We start from the raw sequence: 27,929 nt of genomic DNA, 5'->3' as shown, positions 1-27,929 counted from the left end.
GCGAGAAACCATTAAATATACGAAGCTATTAAGCTTAAAGCTGACACAAATTGAAACAGAGAATTTTAAAGCAGAGTAATAAAAAATAAAATTTCAAAACTCGACAAGCCCGACAAGCCACTGCCCCCCACACGCAGCCTAAAGCACGTCTACCGTAGCATTCAACGAAATATACTTTTATCTCGTATTTATATAACAATCATTGAAAAATCGCGAAGCAGAGTTAATTAGCGAAAATAAAATATAAACGAGTAATGGTGAAGTAACTCTTGAATGCAATATCAATTTAACGATTATTAAAATATATCGATATCGATAATGTTAAATCATTTAAATTATAAATAAAATTGTTAATTCCAATACTTACAAAAATAAATAAAAAGAAATATATTCTACTTATAATATAATAGATCTAAGATCTAGATCTACATATTTTCCGTTTTTAATAAAATTTTAAGGAATTCTTTTTACAATATCGACTACTGGATCTAAATTCTAGATTTAGACTTAGAATCTAGAAATATAGATCTAGAGTTTACATCTATTTCCGTTGTAAAAATATGTGACTTGTTGTCGCTACCAAGAAGTTGATAGTTCGACAAAGATCTAGATCTAGATCTCTAGACATCATTGCTTGTTATTAATATTCTAAATTATTGACAGAAACCATTAAACGATGAAACAAAACGCGCTTACGAGTTCCAGCCATAAGAGCTTTCATTTGCATTCATTCTTCGGTTTAGTCTCATCAGTCAATTTATTTTTGTTTGTTTTTGTAATGTGCTGCAATCAAAAAACTTTTGCAGTCGATGTTAATAGTAATAGTCTGGCATGTAAATTTACAAGTTACACCGATCAAAACATGTTGAAGGAAGAAATCGAAAGGATAACTCCATTGGTTGGGAAAACGTATGTATTCTGGTGGTCCAGAAAAAGTAATTAGATCATTAGATAGAATAATGAATAAGAGGTAATCTATCGTTTTGGGTACGTAAAATCGCCCGCGATTTGTAATGTGAAAAACAGGTGACTCCTTAAATTTTAATAATTATTTCACATTTTGAGGAGGATTTATGTTTTTAAAAATTCAAAAATGTTTCCTTGATTCATTTATGTACCTGTTTTTAAACAATTGAATTAAAACTTTTCCGTAATAAATGAAGACTAGCGATGTTTCCAACAGATGCAACCATGCTCATTTACTATAGCAGCCATCTTGTCTAAGTTTTATTTTCATAAGCTTTTAGCGCCAGATTCAGGGGGAAGCCACTCTATTTTACAAATGGCTGCTGTTTATATAGCAAATCTTGCTCTCAGACACTGCTGTTTAAAGTTAATTTCTGGCCTATATCGATATATTTAGCCATTGATTTAGGTTTATTATTCATTTATCTATAATATTTGACACAAAAGTATGACAATATACTTCTATTAAAGCCTTGACAATGAGGTAACGTTTTCGTACATAAATAGCCGCGGGCGATTTTACGTACCCAAAACGTTAGATTACCGAATAAGAATATAGGCCTATAATTTTATATATAGATAGGGCCTAGGGGGCCTATAGAATAATCTAGAGATCTCTACTATTCTACAGTATACTGAACCCTTTGTCTGACTACTCTTACGACTTACTGTCTTCCTCTAGGCTACAGCCTCACTTACTAAACTATAAATTAAATCAGGTTAGATATCTCAGAAGGTCAGTAAAACCTTAGTTTAGCATCTGTTATTATTTCGGAATGGTATAGGCCTAGCAGTAGTAGTAAAAAACAATGGCAAAGTCTGTCACACACTTCTGGAATCCACGGGAAGTACTGTAAACCATTTTTTTTATACAGAACGTTTAAAATTAGGGTAATCTATCGCTTTAGGTATGTAAAATTGGCAGCGGCTAGTAATGTACGAAAAAGTTACCTCATTGTCAAGTCTTTAATAGAAGTAGGCCTATATTGTGATATATTTGTGTCAAACATTATAGATAACTGAATAATAAACCAAAATCAATGGCTAAATATATCAATATTATTATAGGCCAGAAATTAACTTTAAACAGCAGTGTTTGCGAGCAAGATTTGTTATATAAACAGCAGCCGTTTGTAAAATAGTGGCTTCCCCTGAATCTTGCGCTATAACTTTACAAAAAAAAACTTAAACAAGATGGCTGCTATAGTAAATGAGCATGGTTGCATCTGTTTGAAACATCGCTAGTCTTCATTTATTATAGTCTTTTTTATTATGATAATTTTACGTACGCAAAGCGATCGATTACCAAAATTAGGATAGATTGATTTTAATCATTTTGTATTGCTAGTTATTTTTAAGTGTTTCTGCAAAATATTTGTGCTACTAAACATTGTTTAACAGGGTTCGTACGCAGTCTGGAAAAAGTCTTGAATTTAGAAAATTGAATTTCAGACTTTAAAAACTCTGGACAGTTCTACACTGTTATATGACGTTTTTCGTTGGATCGAAGAAGAAACCTGATTGCTCACTTACTTTACTACGTCTTTGGGGAAGAGGGGAAGGGAAAAGTGTTAGACCTGTTTTTTTTTTTTTTGTTGTTGCGTGACCGTCAGTGTATATGTACTAAAAGTATTTAAAATTGATTATTTTATGATAGAATGATCAGCCATACCAGTCTTGGCCTCTTTTTTTACCTGCTATTGTTCCTTAAGTTTGTCTGCGGTTGCAGGCAGGCAGTCATATCAAAATATTTTGAATGAAGTTGTAAGTGGTATTGAACATATAATTTATCTACCTGTATTTTCAATTCAGTTTCCGTTAAACTGTTTTTGATATCTTTACAAAAGCTGTTGATTAGGGCTTGACTACCCCGCCCCTCCTTGTAACTACTGTCACTGATATCTAAACTTGTGTGAACTTACCGTGACCCCAAGTACATAGCTGGTGCTGTGTGATCCCAAGTACATAGCTGGTGCTGTGTATGTGACCTCAGAGTGACCCCTTCATCGTGTCTTGTGTGTGTGTGGAGGGGGGGGGGGGGGGGGTGGGGTGGATACCAGTAATTTTTATTAGCAGGCAAAAGTTTCTCAGCTATAAGCACAAAATAATGGTGTGGTTACAAATGTTTGGTTTCATTTTAAAAATAGTGTAGGAACCCTGGTTCAGTGGTTCGGGACATTTTTACTATTTTTGTAGGCCCTAATTTCGTAAATTATTTTTACTTGGCCTAGCAGCTAGTTAGATCTAGATCTAATTAATCAATGGTCGCAAATCCGCTACAAGCCAAAAACATTAAACAAATTACTACATTTGACTTTATTATTTATATATTTTTAAAATTTTTAGATCTTCTAATTTAAATCTACTATATTTATTCCTGTTTCCTTTTGTTGATTAAACTTAAAAAATTAAAACATTAATTTACTACAATGGTTTATATTTATATTTCAATGTCGAATATGTTTACAAAACTCAACAAACATTATCGGATAATTACCTACGCTAAACTAAGGTTATATCAATAGGTTCTTTACTAGCTATACTTGATAGATTATTTTTTCATTTAAACAATTTTATGTCAGGGAAAACTAGAGATTTCTCTATTCAACTAGACGTTAAATTTTATAGTTCTAGCTCATTTGGGGCTAAAATAAAAAAAATTAATTATGCTCCAGATCCTACTTGGGATTTTTTTTCCGTGCCAAAAAACGACCTTGGAGGCTCGTAAAGTGGGGGAAGTGGTGGTATGCAGCAATAAAATGTAATAAAAAGGATACCCTTAACTTGGTTATGTAACCTATTTACTATATTTTTAATTAAGGCCTACTAAATGAACCAAAAATAATTGTTTTAATGTTAAAAAATGTAGGCCTATAGATTTAAACTTTTTAAAGATACTCATATTATATTCAATTTTGATTAATCAGTGTGTTTTAGTAATGTTTAATTTGGGCAATTTATAAAAGATAGCGTTGTAAAATGAATCCAACCCTCCTTCCTCTCCTGGCTTGGGACCCCCATAATATTCTGAAAGCCTTGTCTAGGCTGAGCTCAAAATATTTTATTAAAATTTATATCAAGGTCTATTTAATTTTTCTTTTGAAAACTGTAATTGCATTAAAATTGATGACATGTTAGCGTGAAATGCTTCCCAAACACTGTCACAGGCAGCCTGTGAGACAGACAGCTTGTGTAGTTACTCGCATAAATAAGCATATATATTTCCAATGCTCACTAATTCCAGTGATCAACACAAAATTAAAAAAAAAAGTGTATATCGTTGTCATTTGGGCAGGTTTTAGAGGCAAAGTATAACCCAATAGCCAGGTGAAAGATCGATAATTAGGCTAGCAATTCCAAGACGAAGGTATCTGGAAAATTTCAATGGAAGGGGGTCATAAACAAGGTTCACGACTGGAGTTGTTATAACTATGGCCTATAACGCAGCAGGCTTGAGAAATGGGCACTGGACTAGAGTTGTTATAACTGTGGCCTATAACCCAGCAGGCTTGAGAAATGGGCACTGGACTAGAGTTGTTATAACTGTGGCCTATAACCCAGCAGGCTTGAGAAATGGGCACTGGACTAGAGTTGTTATAACTGTGGCCTATAACCCAGCAGGCTTGAGAAATAGGCACTGGACTAGAGTTGTTATAACTGTGGCCTATAACCCAGCAGGCTTGAGAAATAGGCACTGGACTAGAGTTGTTATAACTGTGGCCTATAACCCAGCAGGCTTGAGAAATGGGCACTGGACTGGAGTTGTTATAACTGTGGCCTATAACCCAGCAGGCTTGAGAAATGGGCACTGGACTGGAGTTGTTATAACTGTGGCCTATAACCCAGCAGGCTTGAGAGCCAGTGGGTTGTGAGCTCACCTGAAGTCCTGAATGTCAAAATGTAGAGCCATAAGCTTATTATTCCAAAAGGTTGTCCATGCCCTTCTAAATTAAAAACCAGCAAGCTGTAGATTTTCTGGCAACAAATGAAAGGTCATCCATTTCTTGATACATATTTTGTTAACTCCACTAGTGTTTGATTGTGTTTAGGCTTGTGTCACCATTACCTCACTAGTGTTTGATTGTGTCTCTGTGTTTAGGCTGGTGGCTGATGTTACCATTATGTCGCATGATGCATAAGCACAGCAATTCTGGAATAAAAAAGAACAAAAATAGCCCCTTTTTCTACATGTAGAAAAAAAAGGACATTTTTTGGACTAGTATGATTATAAACGCCGCACATGGCAGAACATGAATACACCCTATCAATAATTTCACTCATAATTGAGTGATTTTCATACGTTTGGTAAACATCAGTTTTTTAATAACAATTACGAGGACAAATAAATGAAAATAATGAATATAATGGAACAGCTTTTTAAGATTATTAGTCAAATTGTGTGCATTGTCTTGATGTGTGCTTATTCTAGAGTAGTTTAGAATAATATAGCTTGTAAGGGCATGTTTTAAAACAACTAATTTAGTTTCTGACTGTATACAACATTTAATTATGAATTGAGAAGCTCACACATTACAGTAATAGAGCAATCCCAACATTTCAATAGAGTTTAAATAAAAAAAATGGCACTGAGCAATTTGCAGCTAAAACTAAAACACTGACAGTGTTTAGCCAAGTAGAATGAGTCCAGTTGCTTGCACCAGAAATTTACTCATGTCCTTCTTAAAATTTTGGTAGACTTATAGTAGATCACTTGTTGTTCTAATTTGTTGACAGTGATTAAAGTGCTTTTATTTTTAAACCTTAAATTTTAGAAAAGATATTCATCTTTAAGGCTGGTATCTTTGGATATGAGGTTGTGGTATGTTTGAATATGGGCTAGTGGTATGTTTGAATATGGGCTAGTGGTATGTTTGAATATGGGCTAGTGGTATGTTTGAATATGGGCTTGTGGTATGTTTGAATATGTGCTAGTGGTATGTTTGAATATGGGCTAGTGGTATGTTTGAATATGGGCTAGTGGTATGTTTGGATATGGGCTAGTGGTATGTTTGGATATGGGCTAGTGGTATGTTTGAATATGGGCTAGTGGTATGTTTGAATATGGGCTAGTGGTATGTTTGAATATGGGCTAGTGGTATGTTTGAATATGGGCTAGTGGTATGTTTGGATATGGGCTAGTGGTATGTTTGAATATGGGCTAGTGGTATGTTTGAATATGGGCTAGTGGTATGTTTGAATATGGGCTGGTGGTATGTTTGAATATGGGCTGGTGGTATGTTTGAATATGGGCTTGTGGTATGTTTGAATATGGGCTAGTGGTATGTTTGGATATGGGCTAGTGGTATGTTTGGATATGGGCTAGTGGTATGTTTGAATATGGGCTAGTGGTATATAAGATAAAAATGCTAGGCATTTGTGTGTAGATCAGCTTCACAAGTTTCTAGATAAATCAACACATTAAATACACTCCTGATTGATTGGGGTAGAGATTACTTTTTTTTAAACATTCTCAACAACTAAGTTTTCTGATCTAAAATTGTTTGTGCAGGTACACATCTCAAAATAACGAGCGAGAGTATCAGTTCATCGTTGGCATCTGCCAGCCTGTCATTGAAGGCACGATAGTGGCAGTGGTGCAGCAGAAACTAGATGCCAGTGGAAAAGTCAATGGAGATATCAACACCTGGTTCCATCTGGGGAACCTTAATGACACACATATCATGCTAGGCAGTAAGATGAACATTTTCTCCTCTGATAAATTAGGCTCAGCTTGGCAGTAAGATGAACATTTTGTCCTCTGATAAATTAGGCTCAGCTTGGCAGTAAGATGAACATTTTCTCATGATAAATTAGGCTCAGCTAGGCAGTAAGATGAACATTTTCTCCTCTGATAAATTAGGCTCAGCTAGGCAGTAAGATGAACATTTTCTCATGATAAATTAGGCTCAGCTAGGCAGTAAGATGAACATTTTCTCCTCTGATAAATTAGGCTCAGCTAGGCAGTAAGATGAACATTTTCTCCTGATAAATTAGGCTCAGCTAGGCAGTAAGATGAACATTTTCTCATGATAAATTAGGCTCAGCTAGGCAGTAAGATGAACATTTTCTCCTGATAAATTAGGCTCAGCTAGGCAGTAAGATGAACATTTTCTCATGATAAATTAGGCTCAGCTAGGCAGTAAGATGAACATTTTCTCCTGATAAATTAGGCTCAGCTAGGCAGTAAGATGAACATTTTCTCATGATAAATTAGGCTCAGCTAGGCAGTAAGATGAACATTTTCTCATATGATAAATTACTCCGGCTCAGCCAACCACCTGATTTATTATTTATTCAATTGCTATAATTTGGGCTGATTCTTGCTCACTTATTTTTTTATCTAAAACAGCCTCCTACCTGAGTTCCCATTAACACAAACAGCCTCCTACCTGAGTTCCCATTAACACAAACAGCCTCCTACCTGAGTTCCCATTAACACAAACAGCCTCCTACCTGAGTTCCCATTAACACAAACAGCCTCCTACCTGAGTTCCCATTAACACAAACAGCCTCCTACCTGAGTTCCCATTAACACAAACAGCCTCCTACCTGAGTTCCCATTAACACAAACAGCCTCCTACCTGAGTTCCCATGAACACAAACAGCCTCCTACCTGAGTTCCCATTAACACAAACAGCCTCCTACCTGAGTTCCCATTAACACAAACAGCCTCCTACCTGAGTTCCCATTAACACAAACAGCCTCCTACCTGAGTTCCCATTAACACAAACAGCCTCCTACCTGAGTTCCCATTAACACAAACAGCCTCCTACCTGAGTTCCCATGAACACAAACAGCCTCCTACCTGAGTTCCCATTAACACAAACAGCCTCCTACCTGAGTTCCCATTAACACAAACAGCCTCCTACCTGAGTTCCCATTAACACAAACAGCCTCCTACCTGAGTTCCCATTAACACAAACAGCCTCCTACCTGAGTTCCCATTAACACAAACAGCCTCCTACCTGAGTTCCCATTAACACAAACAGCCTCCTACCTGAGTTCCCATTAACACAAACAGCCTCCCACCTCTCCTCATCTGATATCACAAGTCCCCCCCCCCCCCCCCACCTCTATTTCTCTATTTGTTTTCTATTTCCCACAATTTATCTTTTAAATTTTGTTTTCTAAAAATATTTTTGTTAGCAGATATTGTTTAAACCACTGCCAGTCATCATCTGAAAACTCATCCCCCTTTCCCCCCACCCTGTTTACTGTTTTTTTTCTAGTTCAATCAATGCATTCTCTCTCCCCCCCCCCCATTAATTAATTTTTTAAAAATAGGTTAAATAATGTATAACTGGATCAGCTGACTGGCTGTTTCTTGCGGGTTTTTTCCTTTATATTACAGTTTTTTGTTTATATTTTAGCTGACTGGCTGTTTCTTGAGGGTTTTTTCCTTTATATTACAGTTTTTTGTTTATATTTTAGCTGACTGGCTGTTTCTTGAGTATAAAGGTGGAGATGTATATGGAAGTCATTGTGGGAATGAAAAGAAACACACAGCCATTATGATAAGTTGTGATGAAAATGTTGATGATGTAAGTCAGTATAATAGTATTTCAACACATTCATTCTGTGTTCATACAAGTAACAAATAAGTTGTGTGTTCAGATAGGCAACACATAAGTTGTGTGTTCAGATAGGCAACACATACGTTGTGTGTTCAGATAGGCAACACAAAACACTTGTAATATCTGTATCAACACTTGCCTCCACCCACACTGTATCAACACTTGCCTCCACCCACACTTGCCTCCACCCACACTTGCCTCCACCCACACTTGCCTCCACCCACACTGTATCAACACTTGCCTCCACCCACACTGTATCAACACTTGCCCCCACCCACACTGTATCAACACTTGCCTCCACCCACACTGTATCAACACTTGCCCCCACCCACACTTGCCTCCACCCACACTGTATCAACACTTGCCTCCACCCACACTGTATCAACACTTGCCTCCACCCACACTGTATCAACACTTGCCCCCACCCACACTTGCCTCCACCCACACTTGCCTCCACCCACACTTGCCTCCACCCACACTTGCCTCCACCCACACTGTATCAACACTTGCCTCCACCCACACTGTATCAACACTTGCCCCCACCCACACTGTATCAACACTTGCCTCCACCCACACTGTATCAACACTTGCCCCCACCCACACTTGCCTCCACCCACACTGTATCAACACTTGCCTCCACCCACACTGTATCAACACTTGCCTCCACCCACACTGTATCAACACTTGCCCCCACCCACACTTGCCTCCACCCACACTTGCCTCCACCCACACTTGCCTCCACCCACACTTGCCTCCACCCACACTGTATCAACACTTGCCTCCACCCACACTGTATCAACACTTGCCTCCACCCACACTTGCCTCCACCCACACTGTATCAACACTTGCCTCCACCCACACTTGCCTCCACCCACACTGTATCAACACTTGCCTCCACCCACACTTGCCTCCACCCACACTTGCCTCCACCCACACTTGCCTCCACCCACACTTGCCTCCACCCACACTGTATCAACACTTGCCTCCACCCACACTGTATCAACACTTGCCTCCACCCACACTGTATCAACACTTGCCTCCACCCACACTGTATCAACACTTGCCTCCACCCACACTTGCCTCCACCCACACTGTATCAACACTTGCCTCCACCCACACTTGCCTCCACCCACACTGTATCAACACTTGCCTCCACCCACACTTGCCTCCACCCACACTGTATCAACACTTGCCTCCACCCACACTTGCCTCCACCCACACTTGCCTCCACCCACACTGTATCAACACTTGCCTCCACCCACACTATCAACACTTGCCTCCACCCACACTTGCCTCCACCCACACTGTATCAACACTTGCCTCCACCCACACTGTATCAACACTTGCCCCCACCCACACTGTATCAACACTTGCCTCCACCCACACTTGCCTCCACCCACATTGTAGCAACACTTGCCTCCACCCACACTGTATCAACACTTGCCTCCACCCACTCTGTATCAACACTTGCCTCCACCCACACTGTATCAACACTTGCCTCCACCCACACTTGCCCCCACCCACACTTGCCTCCACCCACACTTGCCTCCACCCACACTGTATCAACACTTGCCTCCACCCACACTGTATCAACACTTGCCTCCACCCACACTGTATCAACACTTGCCTCCACCCACACTTGCCTCCACCCACACTGTATCAACACTTGCCTCCACCCACACTGTATCAACACTTGCCCCCACCCACACTTGCCTCCACCCACACTGTATCAACACTTGCCTCCACCCACACTGTATCAACACTTGCCTCCACCCACACTGTATCGACACTTGCCTCCACCCACACTGTATCAACACTTGCCTCCACCCACACTGTATCAACACTTGCCTCCACCCACACTTGCCTCCACCCACACTGTATCAACACTTGCCTCCACCCACACTTGCCTCCACCCACACTTGCCTCCACCCACACTGTATCAACACTTGCCTCCACCCACTCTGTATCAACACTTGCCTCCACCCACACTGTATCAACACTTGCCTCCACCCACACTTGCCTCCACCCACACTTGCCTCCACCCACACTGTATCAACACTTGCCTCCACCCACTCTGTATCAACACTTGCCTCCACCCACACTGTATCAACACTTGCCTCCACCCACACTTGCCTCCACCCACACTGTATCGACACTTGCCTCCACCCACACTGTATCAACACTTGCCTCCACCCACTCTGTATCAACACTTGCCTCCACCCACACTGTATCAACACTTGCCTCCACCCACACTGTATCAACACTTGCCTCCACCCACACTGTATCAACACTTGCCCCCACCCACACTGTATCGACACTTGCCTCCACCCACACTGTATCAACACTTGCCTCCACCCACACTGTATCAACACTTGCCTCCACCCACACTGTATCAACACTTGCCTCCACCCACACTGTATCAACACTTGCCTCCACCCACACTTGCCTCCACCCACACTTGCCTCCACCCACACTGTATCAACACTTGCCTCCACCCACACTGTATCAACACTTGCCTCCACCCACACTGTATCAACACTTGCCTCCACCCACACTTGCCTCCACCCACACTTGCCTCCACCCACACTTGCCTCCACCTACACTGTATCAACACTTGCCTCCACCCACACTTGCCTCCACCCACACTGTATCAACACTTGCCTCCACCCACACTTGCCCCCACCCACACTTGCCTCCACCCACACTTGCCCCCACCCACACTTGCCTCCACCCACACTTGCCCCCACCCACACTTGCCTCCACCCACACTTGCCTCCACCCACACTTGCCTCCACCCACACTGTATCAACACTTGCCTCCACCCACACTGTATCAACACTTGCCCCCACCCACACTGTATCAACACTTGCCTCCACCCACACTTGCCCCCACCCACACTGTATCAACACTTGCCTCCACCCACACTGTATCAACACTTGCCCCCACCCACACTTGCCTCCACCCACACTGTATCAACACTTGCCCCCACCCACACTTGCCTCCACCCACACTTGCCTCCACCCACACTTGCCTCCACCCACACTGTATCAACACTTGCCCCCACCCACACTTGCCTCCACCCATACTTGCCTCCACCCACACTGTATCAACACTTGCCCCCACCCACACTTGCCTCCACCCACACTGTATCAATGATTGCCTCCACCCACACTGTATCAACACTTGCCCCCACCCACACTTGCCTCCACCCACACTTGCCTCCACCCACACTGTATCAACACTTGCCTCCACCCACACTGTATCAACACTTGCCTCCACCCACACTTGCCTCCACCCACACTTGCCTCCACCCACACTGTATCAACACTTGCCTCCACCCACACTGTATCAATGATTGCCTCCACCCACACTGTATCAACACTTGCCCCCACCCACACTTGCCTCCACCCACACTTGCCTCCACCCACACTGTATCAACACTTGCCTCCACCCACACTTGCCTCCACCCACACTTGCCTCCACCCACACTGTATCAACACTTGCCTCCACCCACACTGTATCAATGATTGCCTCCACCCACACTGTATCAACACTTGCCCCCACCCACACTTGCCTCCACCCACACTTGCCTCCACCCACACTGTATCAACACTTGCCTCCACCCACACTGTATCAACACTTGCCCCCACCCACACTTGCCTCCACCCACACTTGCCTCCACCCACACTGTATCAACACTTGCCTCCACCCACACTGTATCAATGATTGCCTCCACCCACACTTGCCTCCACCCACACTGTATCAACACTTGCCTCCACCCACACTGTATCAACACTTGCCCCCACCCACACTTGCCTCCACCCACACTGTATCAACACTTGCCTCCACCCACACTTGCCTCCACCCACACTGTATCAACACTTGCCTCCACCCACACTGTATCAACACTTGCCCCCACCCACACTTGCCCCCACCCACACTGTATCAACACTTGCCTCCACCCACACTGTATCAACACTTGCCTCCACCCACACTGTATCAACACTTGCCTCCACCCACACTGTATCAACACTTGCCTCCACCCACACTGTATCAACACTTGCCTCCACCCACACTGTATCAACACTTGCCTCCACCCACACTGTATCAACACTTGCCTCCACCCACACTGTATCAACACTTGCCTCCACCCACACTGTATCAACACTTGCCTCCACCCACACTGTATCAACACTTGCCTCCACCCACACTTGCCTCCACCCACACTGTATCAACACTTGCCTCCACCCACACTGTATCAACACTTGCCCCCACCCACACTGTATCAACACTTGCCTCCACCCACACTGTATCAACACTTGCCTCCACCCACACTTGCCTCCACCCACACTGTATCAACACTTGCCTCCACCCACACTGTATCAACACTTGCCTCCACCCACACTGTATCAACACTTGCCTCCACCCACACTGTATCAACACTTGCCTCCACCCACACTTGCCTCCACCCACACTGTATCAACACTTGCCTCCACCCACACTGTATCAACACTTGCCTCCACCCACACTTGCCTCCACCCACACTGTATCAACACTTGCCTCCACCCACACTGTATCAACACTTGCCTCCACCCACACTGTATCAACACTTGCCTCCACCCACACTGTATCAACACTTGCCCCCACCCACACTGTATCAACACTTGCCCCCACCCACACTGTATCAACACTTGCCTCCACCCACACTGTATCAACACTTGCCTCCACCCACACTTGCCTCCACCCACACTGTATCAACACTTGCCTCCACCCACACTGTATCAACACTTGCCTCCACCCACACTGTATCAACACTTGCCTCCACCCACACTGTATCAACACTTGCCTCCACCCACACTTGCCTCCACCCACACTGTATCAACACTTGCCTCCACCCACACTGTATCAACACTTGCCTCCACCCACACTGTATCAACACTTGCCTCCACCCACACTGTATCAACACTTGCCTCCACCCACACTGTATCAACACTTGCCTCCACCCACACTGTATCAACACTTGCCTCCACCCACACTGTATCAACACTTGCCCCCACCCACACTTGCCTCCACCCACACTGTATCAACACTTGCCTCCACCCACACTGTATCAACACTTGCCTCCACCCACACTGTATCAACACTTGCCTCCACCCACACTGTATCAACACTTGCCTCCACCCACACTGTATCAACACTTGCCTCCACCCACACTGTATCAACACTTGCCTCCACCCACACTTGCCCCCACCCACACTTGCCTCCACCCACACTTGCCTCCACCCACACTGTATCAACACTTGCCTCCACCCACACTGTATCAACACTTGCCCCCACCCACACTTGCCTCCACCCACACTGTATCAACACTTGCCTCCACCCACACTTGCCTCCACCCACACTGTATCAACACTTGCCTCCACCCACACTTGCCTCCACCCACACTGTATCAACACTTGCCTCCACCCACACTGTATCAACACTTGCCTCCACCCACACTTGCCTCCACCCACACTTGCCTCCACCCACACTGTATCAACACTTGCCTCCACCCACACTGTATCAACACTTGCCTCCACCCACACTGTATCAACACTTGCCCCCACCCACACTTGCCCCCACCCACACTGTATCAACACTTGCCCCCACCCACACTTGCCCCCACCCACACTGTATCAACACTTGCCCCCACCCACACTGTATCAACACTTGCCTCCACCCACACTGTATCAACACTTGCCTCCACCCACACTTGCCTCCACCCACACTTGCCTCCACCCACACTGTATCAACACTTGCCTCCACCCACACTTGCCTCCACCCACACTTGCCTCCACCCACACTGTATCAACACTTGCCTCCACCCACACTTGCCTCCACCCACACTTGCCTCCACCCACACTGTATCAACACTTGCCCCCACCCACACTTGCCCCCACCCACACTTGCCCCCACCCACACTTGCCTCCACCCACACTTGCCTCCACCCACAATGTATCAACACTTGCCTCCACCCGCACTTGCCTCCACCCACACTGTATCAACACTTGCCCCCACCCACACTTGCCCCCACCCACACTTGCCCCCACCCACACTTGCCTCCACCCACACTTGCCTCCACCCACACTTGCCTCCACCCACACTGTATCAACACTTGCCTCCACCCACACTTGCCTCCACCCACACTTGCCTCCACCCACACTGTATCAACACTTGCCTCCACCCACACTTGCCTCCACCCACACTGTATCAACACTTGCCTCCACCCACACTTGCCTCCACCCACACTGTATCAACACTTGCCTCCACCCACACTGTATCAACACTTGCCTCCACCCACACTGTATCAACACTTGCCTCCACCCACACTGTATCAACACTTGCCTCCACCCACACTTGCCCCCACCCACACTTGCCTCCACCCACACTGTATCAACACGTGCCTCCACCCACACTGTATCAACACTTGCCTCCACCCACATTGCCCCCACCCACACTTGCCTCCACCCACAATGTATCAACACTTGCCTCCACCCGCACTTGCCTCCACCCACACTGTATCAACACTTGCCCCCACCCACACTTGCCCCCACCCACACTTGCCTCCACCCACACTGTATCAACACTTGCCTCCACCCACACTTGCCCCCACCCACACTTGCCTCCACCCACACTGTATCAACACGTGCCTCCACCCACACTGTATCAACACTTGCCTCCACCCACACTGTATCAACACTTGCCTCCACCCACATTGTATCAACACTTGCCTCCACCCACACTGTATCAACACTTGCCTCCACCCACACTTGCCTCCACCCACACTGTATCAACACTTGCCTCCACCCACACTGTATCAACACTTGCCTCCACCCACACTTGCCCCCACCCACACTTGCCTCCACCCACACTGTATCAACACGTGCCTCCACCCACACTGTATCAACACTTGCCTCCACCCACACTGTATCAACACTTGCCTCCACCCACACTATCAACACTTGCCTCCACCCACACTGTATCAACACTTGCCTCCACCCACATTGTATCAACACTTGCCTCCACCCACACTTGCCCCCACCCACACTTGCCCCCACCCACACTTGCCTCCACCCACACTGTATCAACACTTGCCTCCACCCACATTGTATCAACACTTGCCTCCACCCACACTTGCCCCCACCCACACTTGCCTCCACCCACACTTGCCTCCACCCACACTGTATCAACACTTGCCCCCACCCACACTTGCCTCCACCCACACTTTCCTCCACCCACACTGTATCAACACTTGCCTCCACCCACACTGTATCAACACTTGCCCCCACCCACACTGTATCAACACTTGCCTCCACCCACACTTTTCTCCACCCACACTTGCCCCCACCCACACTGTATCAACACTTGCCTCCACCCACACTTTTCTCCACCCACACTTGCCTCCACCCACACTGTATCAACACTTGCCTCCACCCACACTGTATCAACACTTGCCTCCACCCACACTGTATCAACACTTGCCTCCACCCACACTGTATCAACACTTGCCTCCACCCACACTGTATCAACACTTGCCTCCACCCACACTGTATCAACACTTGCCTCCACCCACACTTTCCTCCACCCACACCTAACCCTCATGTGAAGAGAATATAAACTGTAGTTTTCACCCCCAGAACACGGCTAAGATGACATTTATAGAAGAAGAGAAAGCCAAAACAGACAGCTGCTACTATCTGTTTGAGATGAAACATCAGGCTGTTTGTCCCAAGTACTCATCTAGCTCTGGCCTAAGTGTTGGCTCAATACTTGTCATTGTGTAAGTTAAGGCTGTTTACTGTTTGTTTGTTATTGTGTAAGTTAAGGCTGTTTACGGTGTGTTTGTTATTGTGTAAGTTAAGGCTGTTTTACTGTGTTTGTTATTGTGTAAGTTAGGGCTGTTTACTGTGTGTTTGTTATTGTGTAAGTTAAGGCTGTTTACTGTGTTTGTTATTGTGTAAGTTAAGGCTGTTTACGGTGTGTTTGTTATTGTGTAAGTTAAGGCTGTTTAACTGTGTTTGTTATTGTGTAAGTTAGGGCTGTTTACTGTGTGTTTGTTATTGTGTAAGATAAGGCTGTTTACTGTGTGTTTGTTAAAGTTAAGGCTGTTTACTGTGTGTTTGTTAAAGTTAAGGCTGTTTACTGTGTGTTTGTTATTGTGTAAGTTAAGGCTGTTTACTGTGTGTTTGTTATTGTGTAAGTTAAGGCTGATTACTGTTTGTTTGTTATTGTGTAAGTTAAGGCTGTTTACTGTGTGTTTGTTAAAGTTAAGGCTGTTTACTGTGTGTTTGTTAAAGTTAAGGCTGTTTACTGTGTGTTTGTCATTGTGTAAGTTAAGGCTGTTTACTGTGTGTTTGTTAAAGTTAAGGCTGTTTACTGTGTGTTTGTTAAAGTTAAGGCTGTTTACTGTGTGTTTGTCATTGTGTAAGTTAAGGCTGTTTACTGTGTGTTTGTTAAAGTTAAGGCTGTTTACTGTGTGTTTGTTAAAGTTAAGGCTGTTTACTGTGTTTGTTATTGTGTAAGTTAAGGCTGTTTACTGTGTGTTTGTGAAAGTTAAGGCTGTTTACGGTGTGTTTGATATTGTGTAAGTTAAGGCTGTTTACTGTGTGTTTGTGAAAGTTAAGGCTGTTTACGGTGTGTTTGATATTGTGTAAGTTAAGGCTGTTTACTGTGTTTGTTATTGTGTAAGTTAAGGCTGTTTACTGTGTGTTTGTTATTGTGTAAGTTAAGGCTGTTTACTGTGTGTTTGTTAAAGTTAAGGCTGTTTACTGTGTGTTTGTTAAAGTTAAGGCTGTTTACTGTGTTTGTTATTGTGTAAGTTAAGGCTGTTTACTGTGTGTTTGTTAAAGTTAAGGCTGTTTACTGTTTGTTTGTTAAAGTTAAGGCTGTTTACTGTTTGTTTGTTATTGTGTAAGTTAAGGCTGTTTACTGTTTGTTTGTTATTGTGTAAGTTAAGGCTGTTTACTGTGTTTGTTATTGTGTAAGTTAAGGCTGTTTACTGTGTGTTTGTTATTGTGTAAGTTAAGGCTGTTTACTGTGTGTTTGTTATTGTGTAAGTTAAGGCTGTTTACTGTGTTTGTTATTGTGTAAGTTAAGGCTGTTTACTGTGTTTGTTATTGTGTAAGTTAAGGCTGTTTACTGTTTGTTTGTTATTGTGTAAGTTAAGGCTGTTTACTGTTTGTTTGTTATTGTGTAAGATAAGGCTGTTTACTGTGTGTTTGTTATTGTGTAAGTTAAGGCTGTTTACTGTGTTTGTTATTGTGTAAGTTAAGGCTGTTTACTGTGTGTTTGTTAAAGTTAAGGCTGTTTACTGTTTGTTTGTTAAAGTTAAGGCTGTTTACGGTGTGTTTGATATTGTGTAAGTTAAGAATGTTTGACAGTCTGTTAAGATGTTTAACTATGTTTGACAGTCTGTTACTAATAAGATGTTTAACTCTTGACCATTTTTTGTTCAGTTTCTTCAGTGTGCTTGCTGTTTATCTGATTGTTGGCTTTGCCTATCAGCGTCTGGTGTTAAAATCTAAAGGAATAGAGCAGATTCCTAATTACCAGTTTTGGAAAGACTTTGGCAATCTCCAAGCAGTAAGAAATTTTGACCTTTAGTAAAGTGGGAGAGGGTTCTCCCGATATTTCCAAATTTGACAATTAGCTATAAATTTTGGATCTAATTAAGCTATAAATTTTGAATCTAATTAAGCTATAAATTTTGGATCTAATTTAGCTATAAATTTTGGATCTAATTAAGCTATAAATTTTGGATCTAATTAAGCTATAAATTTTGAATCTAATTAAGCTATAAATTTTGGATCTAATTTAGCTATAAATTTTGGATCTAATTAAGCTATAAATTTTGGATTTAATTAAGCTATAAATTTTGGATCTAATTTAGCTATAAATTTTGGATCTAATGAAGCTATAAATTTTGGATCTAAATTAACTATAAATTTTGGATCTAATTTAGCTATTTTCCATTGAACTAAAAAGTTCCAACTGTCAAAGTTTTTCTTTTCTAAAAATGTTTTTAGAAATATTAAGGGTTATCTGGCCATAGTGTAATGGTATCTGGCCATGGTGTAATGGTATCTGGCCATGTTTTAATGGTATGTGGCCATGGTGTAATGGTATCTGGCCATGGTGTAATGGTATCTGGCCATGGTGTAATGGTATCTGGCCATGGTGTAATGGTATCTGGCCATTGTGTAATGGTATCTGGCCATGGTGTAATGGTATCTGGCCATGGTGTAATGGTATCTGGCCATGGTGTAATGGTATCTGGCCATTGTGTAATGTTATCTGGCCATGGTGTAATGGTATCTGGCCATGGTGTAATGTTATCTGGCCATGGTGTAATGTTATCTGGCCATGGTGTAATGGTATCTGGCCATGGTGTAATGGTATCTGGCCATGGTGTAATGTTATGTGGCCATGGTGTAATGGTATCTGGCCATGGTGTAATGGTATCTGGCCATGGTGTAATGGTATCTGGCCATGGTGTAATGGTATCTGGCCATGTTGTAATGTTATCTGGCCATGGTGTAATGGTATCTGGCCATGGTGTAATGTTATGTGGCCATGGTGTAATGGTATCTGGCCATGGTGTAATGGTATCTGGCCATGGTGTAATGGTATCTGGCCATGGTGTAAGGGTATCTGGCCATGGTGTAATGGTATCTGGCCATGTTGTAATGTTATCTGGCCATGGTGTAATGGTATCTGGCCATGGTGTAATGGTATCTGGCCATGGTGTAATGTTATGTGGCCATGGTGTAATGGTATCTGGCCATGGTGTAATGGTATCTGGCCATGGTGTAATGGTATCTGGTCATGGTGTAATGTTATCTGGCCATGGTGTAATGGTATCTGGTCATGGTGTAATGGTATCTGGCCATAATGTAATGGTATCTGGCCATGTTGTAATGTTATCTGGCCATAGTGTAATGGTATCTGGCCATGGTGTAATGTTATCTGGCCATCCATGATATAATGGTATCTGGCCATTGTGTAATGGTATCTGGCCATGGTGTAATGGTATCTGGCCATGGTGTAATGTTATCTGGCCATGGTGTAATGTTATCTGGCCATGGTGTAATGGTATGTGGCCATGGTGTAATGGTATCTGGCCATAATGTAATGGTATCTGGCCATGTTGTAATGTTATCTGGCCATGTTGTTATGTTATCTGGCCATGGTGTAATGGTATCTGGCCATGGTGTAATGGTATCTGGCCATGGTGTAATGGTATCTGGCCATGGTGTAATGGTATCTGGCCATGGTGTAATGTTATCTGGCCATGGTGTAATGTTATCTGGCCATGGTGTAACTGGCCATAGTGTAATGGTATCTGGCCATGGTGTAATGGTATCTGGCCATGGTGTAATGGTATCTGGCCATGGTGTAATGGTATCTGGCCATGTTGTAATGTTATCTGGCCATGGTGTAATGGTATCTGGCCATGGTGTAATGGTATCTGGCCATGGTGTAATGGTATCTGGCCATGGTGTAATGGTATCTGGCCATGGTGTAATGGTATCTGGCCATGGTGTAATGGTATCTGGCCATGGTGTAATGGTATCTGGCCATGGTGTAATGGTATCTGGCCATGGTGTAATGTTATCTGGCCATGTTGTAACTGGCCATGGTGTAATGGTATCTGGCCATGTTGTAACTGGCCATGGTGTAATGGTATGTGGCCATGTTGTAATGGTATCTGGCCATGGGGTAATGGTATGTGGCCATGGTGTAATGGTATGTGGCCATGGTGTAATGGTATCTGGCCATGTTGTAATGGTATCTGGCCATGGTGTAACTGGCCATAGTGTAATGGTATCTGGCCATGGTGTAATGGTATCTGGCCATGGTGTAATGGTATCTGGCCATGGTGTAATGGTTTCTGGCCATGGTGTAATCGTATCTGGTCATGGTGTAATGGTATGTGGCCATGGTGTAATGGTATCTGGCCATGGTGTAATGTTATCTGGCCATGGTGTAATGGTATCTGGCCATGGTGTAATGGTATCTGGCCATGGTGTAATGGTATGTGGCCATGGTGTAATGGTATCTGACCATGTTGCAATGTTATCTGGCCATGGTGTAACTGGCCATAATGTAATGGTATCTGGCCATGTTGTAATGTTATCTGGCCATGGTGTAATGGTATGTGGCCATGGTGTAATGGTATCTGGCCATGGTGTAATGGTATCTGGCCATGGTGTAATGGTATCTGGCCATGGTGTAATGGTATCTGGCCATGGTGTAATGGTATCTGGCCATGGTGTAATGGTATCTGGCCATGGTGTAATGTTATCTGGCCATGTTGTAACTGGCCATGGTGTAATGGTATCTGGCCATGTTGTAATGGTATGTGGCCATGGTGTAATGGTATGTGGCCATGGTGTAATGGTATGTGGCCATGGTGTAATGGTATCTGGCCATGTTGTAATGGTATCTGGCCATGGTGTAACTGGCCATGGTGTAATGGTATCTGGCCATGGTGTAATGTTATCTGGCCATGGTGTAATGGTATCTGGCCATGGTGTAATGGTATGTGGCCATGGTGTAATGGTATCTGGCCATGGTGTAATGTTATCTGGCCATGGTGTAATGGTATCTGGCCATGGTGTAATGGTATCTGGCCATGTTGTAATGGTATCTGGCCATGGTGTAATGTTATCTGGCCATGTTGTAATGGTATCTGGCCATGTTGTAACTGGCCATGGTGTAATGGTATCTGGCCATGGTGTAATGTTATCTGGCCATGGTGTAATGGTATCTGGCCATGGTGTAATGTTATCTGGCCATGGTGTAATGGTATCTGGCCATGGTGTAATGTTATCTGGCCATGTTGTAATGTTATCTGGCCATATTGTAATGTTATCTGGCCATGGTGTAATGGTATGTGGCCATGGTGTAATGGTATGTGGTCATGTTGTAATGGTATCTGGCCATGTTGTAATGTTATCTGGCCATGGTGTAATGGTATGTGGCCATGGTGTAATGGTATCTGGCCATGGTGTAATGGTATCTGGCCATGTTGTAATGTTATCTGGCCATGGTGTAATGGTATCTGGCCATGTTGTAATGGTATCTGGCCATGTTGTAATGGTATCTGGCCATGGTGTAACTGGCCATAGTGTAATGGTATCTGGCCATGGTGTAATGTTATCTGGCCATGGTGTAATGGTATCTGGCCATGGTGTAATGGTATGTGGCCATGTTGTAATGTTATCTGGCCATGGTGTAATGGTATCTGGCCATGGTGTAATGTTATCTGGCCATGGTGTAATGGTATGTGGCCATGGTGTAATGTTATCTGGCCATGGTGTAATGTTATCTGGCCATGGTGTAATGGTATCTGGCCATGGTGTAATGGTATGTGGCCATGGTGTAATGTTATCTGGCCATGGTGTAATGGTATCTGGCCATTGTGTAATGGTATCTGGCCATGGTGTAATGGTATGTGGCCATGGTGTAATGTTATCTGGCCATGGTGTAATGGTATCTGGCCATGGTGTAATGTTATCTGGCCATCCATGATATAAGGGTATCTGGCCATGGTGTAATGGTATCTGGTCATGGTGTAATGGTATCTGGCCATGGTGTAATGGTATCTGGCCATGGTGTAATGGTATCTGGCCATGGTGTAATGTTATCTGGCCATGATGTAATGGTATCTGGCCATGGTGTAATGGTATCTGGCCATGGTGTAATGGTATGTGGCCATGGTGTAATGGTATCTGGCCATGGTGTAATGGTATCTGGCCATGGTGTAATGGTATCTGGCCATGGTGTAATGTTATCTGGCCATGGTGTAATGGTATCTGGTCATGGTGTAATGGTATGGGGCCATGGTGTAATGTTATCTGGCCATGGTGTAATGGTATGTGGCCATGGTGTAATGGTATCTGGCCATGTTGTAATGGTATCTGGCCATGTTGTAATGTTATCTGGCCATGGTGTAATGGTATCTGGCCATGGTGTAATGGTATGTGGCCATGGTGTAATGTTATCTGGCCATGGTGTAATGTTATCTGGCCATGGTGTAATGGTATGTGGCCATGGTGTAATGGTATGTGGCCATGGTGTAATGGTATCTGGCCATGGTGTAATGGTATGTGGCCATGTTGTAATGGTATCTGGCCATGTTGTAATGGTATCTGGCCATGGTGTAATGGTATCTGGCCATGGTGTAATGGTATCTGGCCATGGTGTAATGGTATCTGGCCATGGTGCAATGGTATCTGGCCATGGTGTAATGTTATCTGGCCATGTTGTAATGGTATCTGGCCATGGTGTAATGGTATCTGGCCATGGTGTAATGTTATCTGGCCATCCATGATATAATGGTATCTGGCCATGGTGTAATGTTATCTGGCCATGGTGTAATGGTATCTGGCCATGGTGTAATGTTATCTGGCCATCCATGATATAAGGGTATCTGGCCATGGTGTAATGGTATCTGGTCATGGTGTAATGGTATCTGGCCATGGTGTAATGGTATCTGGCCATGGTGTAATGTTATCTGGCCATGGTGTAATGGTATGTGGCCATGGTGTAATGGTTACTGGCCATGTTGTAATGGTATCTGTCTATGGTGTAATGGTATCTGGCCATGGTGTAATGGTATGTGGCCATGGTGTAATGGTATCTGGCCATGGTGTAATGTTATCTGGCCATGGTGTAATGTTATCTGGCCATGGTGTAATGGTATCTGGCCATGGTGTAATGGTATGTGGCCATGTTGTAATGGTATGTGGCCATGGTGTAATGGTATCTGGCCATGGTGTAATGGTATCTGGCCATGTTGTAATGTTATCTGGCCATGGTGTAATGGTATCTGGCCATGGTGTAATGGTATGTGGCCATGGTGTAATGGTATCTGGCCATGGTGTAATGGTATGTGGCCATGGTGTAATGGTATCTGGCCATGTTGTAATGGTATCTGGCCATGGTGTAACTGGCCATGGTGTAATGGTATCTGGCCATGGTGTAATGTTATCTGGCCATGGTGTAATGGTATCTGGCCATGGTGTAATGGTATCTGGCCATGGTGTAATGTTATCTGGCCATGGTGTAATGGTATCTGGCCATGGTGTAATGGTATCTGGCCATGTTGTAATGTTATCTGGCCATGGTGTAATGGTATCTGGCCATGGTGTAATGTTATCTGGCCATGTTGTAATGTTATCTGGCCATGTTGTAATGTTATCTGGCCATGGTGTAATGGTATGTGGCCATGGTGTAATGGTATGTGGCCATGTTGTAATGGTATCTGGCCATGTTGTAATGTTATCTGGCCATGGTGTAATGATATGTGGCCATGGTGTAATGGTATCTGGCCATGGTGTAATGTTATCTGGCCATGTTGTAATGGTATCTGGCCATGGTGTAACTGGCCATGGTGTAATGGTATCTGGCCATGGTGTAATGGTATCTGGCCATGGTGTAATGGTATCTGGCCATGGTGTAATGGTATGTGGCCATGTTGTAATGTTATCTGGCCATGGTGTAATGGTATCTGGCCATGGTGTAATGTTATCTGGCCATGGTGTAATGGTATGTGGCCATGGTGTAATGTTATCTGGCCATGGTGTAATGTTATCTGGCCATGGTGTAATGTTATCTGGCCATGGTGTAATGGTATCTGGCCATGGTGTAATGGTATGTGGCCATGGTGTAATGTTATCTGGCCATGGTGTAATGGTATCTGGCCATGGTGTAATGGTATCTGGCCATGGTGTAATGGTATCTGGCCATGGTGTAATGGTATCTGGCCATGGTGTAATGGTATCTGGCCATAATGTAATGTTATCTGGCCATGGTGTAATGGTATCTGGCCATGGTGTAATGTTATCTGGCCATCCATGATATAAGGGTATCTGGCCATGGTGTAATGGTATCTGGTCATGGTGTAATGGTATCTGGCCATGGTGTAATGGTATCTGGCCATGGTGTAATGGTATCTGGCCATGGTGTAATGGTATGTGGCCATGGTGTAATGGTATCTGGTCATGGTGTAATGGTATCTGGCCATGGTGTAATGGTATCTGGCCATGGTGTAATGTTATCTGGCCATGGTGTAATGTTATGTGGCCATGGTGTAATGGTCTCTGGCCATGGTGTAATGGTATCTGGCCATGGTGTAATGTTATCTGGCCATGTTGTAATGGTATCCGGCCATGGTGTAATGGTATCTGGCCATGGTGTAATGTTATCTGGCCATCCATGATATAATGGTATCTGGCCATTGTGTAATGGTATCTGGCCATGGTGTAATGGTATCTGGCCATGGTGTAATGTTATCTGGCCATGGTGTAATGGTATCTGGCCATGGTGTAATGGTATCTGGCCATGTTGTAATGGTATCTGGCCATGGTGTAATGGTATCTGGCCATGGTGTAATGTTATCTGGCCATCCATGATATAAGGGTATCTGGCCATGGTGTAATGGTATCTGGTCATGGTGTAATGGTATCTGGCCATGGTGTAATGGTATCTGGCCATGGTGTAATGGTTACTGGCCATGTTGTAATGGTATCTGTCTATGGTGTAATGGTATCTGGCCATGGTGTAATGGTATGTGGCCATGGTGTAATGGTATCTGGCCATGGTGTAATGGTATCTGGCCATGGTGTAACTGGCCATGGTGTAATGGTATCTGGCCATGGTGTAATGGTATGTGGCCATGTTGTAATGGTATCTGGCCATGGTGTAATGTTATCTGGCCATGTTGTAATGGTATCTGGCCATGGTGTAATGGTATCTGGCCATGGTGTAATGTTATCTGGCCATCCATGATATAAGGGTATCTGGCCATGGTGTAATGTTATCTGGCCATGGTGTAATGTTATCTGGCCATGGTGTAATGTTATCTGGCCATGGTGTAACTGGCCATGGTGTAATGGTATCTGGCCATGGTGTAATGGTATGTGGCCATGTTGTAGTGGTATGTGGCCATGGTGTAATGGTATCTGGCCATGGTGTAATGGTATCTGGCCATGGTGTAATGTTATCTGGCCATGGTGTAATGGTATCTGGCCATGTTGTAATGTTATCTGGCCATGGTGTAATGGTATCTGGCCATGGTGTAATGGTATGTGGCCATGGTGTAATGGTATCTGGCCATGGTGTAATGGTATGTGGCCATGGTGTAATGTTATCTGGCCATGGTGTAACTGGCCATGTTGTAATGGTATCTGGCCATGTTGTAATGGTATGTGGCCATGTTGTAATGGTATGTGGCCATGGTGTAATGGTATCTGGCCATGGTGTAATGTTATCTGGCCATCCATGATATAATGGTATCTGGCCATTGTGTAATGGTATCTGGCCATGGTGTAATGGTATCTGGCCATGGTGTAATGTTATCTGGCCATGGTGTAATGGTATCTGGCCATGGTGTAATGGTATCTGGCCATGTTGTAATGGTATCTGGCCATGGTGTAATGGTATCTGGCCATGGTGTAATGTTATCTGGCCATCCATGATATAAGGGTATCTGGCCATGGTGTAATGGTATCTGGCCATGGTGTAATGGTATCTGGCCATGGTGTAATGGTTACTGGCCATGTTGTAATGGTATCTGTCTATGGTGTAATGGTATCTGGCCATGGTGTAATGGTATGTGGCCATGGTGTAATGGTATCTGGCCATGTTGTAACTGGCCATGGTGTAATGGTATCTGGCCATGGTGTAATGTTATCTGGCCATGGTGTAATGGTATCTGGCCATGGTGTAATGGTATGTGGCCATGTTGTAATGGTATGTGGCCATGGTGTAATGGTATCTGGCCATGGTGTAATGGTATCTGGCCATGGTGTAATGTTATCTGGCCATGTTGTAATGTTATCTGGCCATGGTGTAATGGTATGTGGCCATGGTGTAATGGTATCTGGCCATGGTGTAATGGTATGTGGCCATGGTGTAATGGTATCTGGCCATGGTGTAATGGTATCTGGCCATGGTGTAATGGTATCTGGCCATGGTGTAATGTTATCTGGCCATGGTGTAATGGTATCTGGCCATGGTGTAATGGTATCTGGCCATGGTGTAATGGTATGTGGCCATGGTGTAATGGTATCTGGCCATGGTGTAATGTTATCTGGCCATGGTGTAATGGTATGTGGCCATGTTGTAACTGGCCATGGTGTAATGGTATTAAAATCTATTGATATTCTCTCTCACAGGATGGCTGTGATTTTGTGTGCAGGACTAAAGAACGGAGACACACTATTGGTGGTCTAGGTGATGACCAGCTGGACGTCCCGGAGATGAGAGATGAAAATCTTCTGCCAATGTAGCCTGAGCACTGCTAGATGGGGGACTTGTTTGATAGATGAATGAGTCAGTCATTTTTTCCATTCAAATATAAATTTTATGGTTTTTTTCATAACTCTTAAGATTGAAACAAAGTGTATCGTTCTACTCTAACCATGTTGAACTCACTGATGACCACACCTAATCTCTCAAGCAATTGGTTAGCCTACAGCTGATTGTCTAGGAGTTGGTTTGTGGTCTAATGCATTCCTTATGTACATGGCTTTGATCTATTTTTTTTATTGTCTCAACACAGACACTGAGGTAAAAGGGTTTTATTTTTCTACAGTGTACACTACTTTGTGTTACTGCAGTGTACAGTACTTTGTGTTACTGCAGTGTACAGTACTTTGTGTTACGGCAGTGTACAGTTCTTTGTGTTACTGCAGTGTACAGTACTTTGTGTTACGGCAGTGTACAGTACTTTGTGTTACGGCAGTGTACAGTACTTTGTGTTACCGCAGTGTACAGTACTTTGTGTTACGGCAGTGTACAGTACTTTGTGTTACCGCAGTGTACAGTACTTTGTGTTACTGCCAGTGTACAGTACTTTGTGTTACTGCAGTGTACAGTACTTTGTGTTACTGCAGTGTACAGTACTTTATGTTACTACAGTGTACAGTACTTTGTGTTACTGCAGTGTACAGTACTTTGTGTTACGGCAGTGTACAGTACTTTATGTTACCGCAGTGTACAGTACTTTGTGTTACGGCAGTGTACACTACTTTGTGTTACTGCAGGGTACTGTACTTTATTTTACTACAGTGTACAGTACTTTGTTACTACAGTGTACAGTACTTTGTGTTACTACCAGTGTACAGTGTTTCGTATTACTGCAAAGAAATTTTATGACTGGATTTTTATGTTATCTTTTCTTTTTTTTTTGTGTGGATGCTCCATGTGTGGGTGGCTGGTGTGTGTGTCTGGAACATGTGTGTGACTGGTGTGTGTGTGTCTGGATCATGTGTGTGGGTGGCTGGTGTGTGTGTCTGGATCATGTGTGTGGGTGGCTGGTGTGTGTGTCTGGATCATGTGTGT

General features: G+C 43.8%; 1 protein-coding gene across 1 annotated transcript; it reads left to right on the top strand.

The window, feature by feature from the left end:
- The first annotated feature begins 519 nt into the window (after positions 1-519).
- On the top strand, positions 520-27,877 carry LOC131934895 (cation-dependent mannose-6-phosphate receptor). The gene is made up of 6 exons (XM_059291135.1): positions 520-909; positions 6,476-6,657; positions 8,398-8,507; positions 16,217-16,359; positions 18,035-18,161; positions 26,762-27,877. The coding sequence occupies exons 1-6, from the start codon at positions 677-679 to the stop codon at positions 26,873-26,875; spliced, it is 909 nt and encodes a 302-aa protein (XP_059147118.1). The 5' UTR covers positions 520-676; the 3' UTR covers positions 26,876-27,877.
- Positions 27,878-27,929: the final 52 nt, after the last annotated feature.

This window comes from Physella acuta, unplaced genomic scaffold (genome assembly GCF_028476545.2).
Source record: "Physella acuta isolate Inbredline_101_S28 unplaced genomic scaffold, ASM2847654v3 ptg000119l, whole genome shotgun sequence".
NCBI lineage: Eukaryota > Metazoa > Mollusca > Gastropoda > Physidae > Physella > Physella acuta.
This window is presented reverse-complemented; position numbering and strand designations above follow the sequence as displayed.

Bases quoted from the DNA above. Each gene is read 5' to 3' on its own strand.
- LOC131934895 (XM_059291135.1), top strand. From the start codon at position 677: ATGAAACAAAACGCGCTTACGAGTTCCAGCCATAAGAGCTTTCATTTG. The intron at 6,658-8,397 runs GTAAGATGAACA...TTTATATTTTAG, and splicing joins CACACATATCATGCTAGGCA to CTGACTGGCTGTTTCTTGAG. The intron at 16,360-18,034 runs GTAAGTTAAGGC...TTTTTTGTTCAG, and splicing joins GGCTCAATACTTGTCATTGT to TTTCTTCAGTGTGCTTGCTG.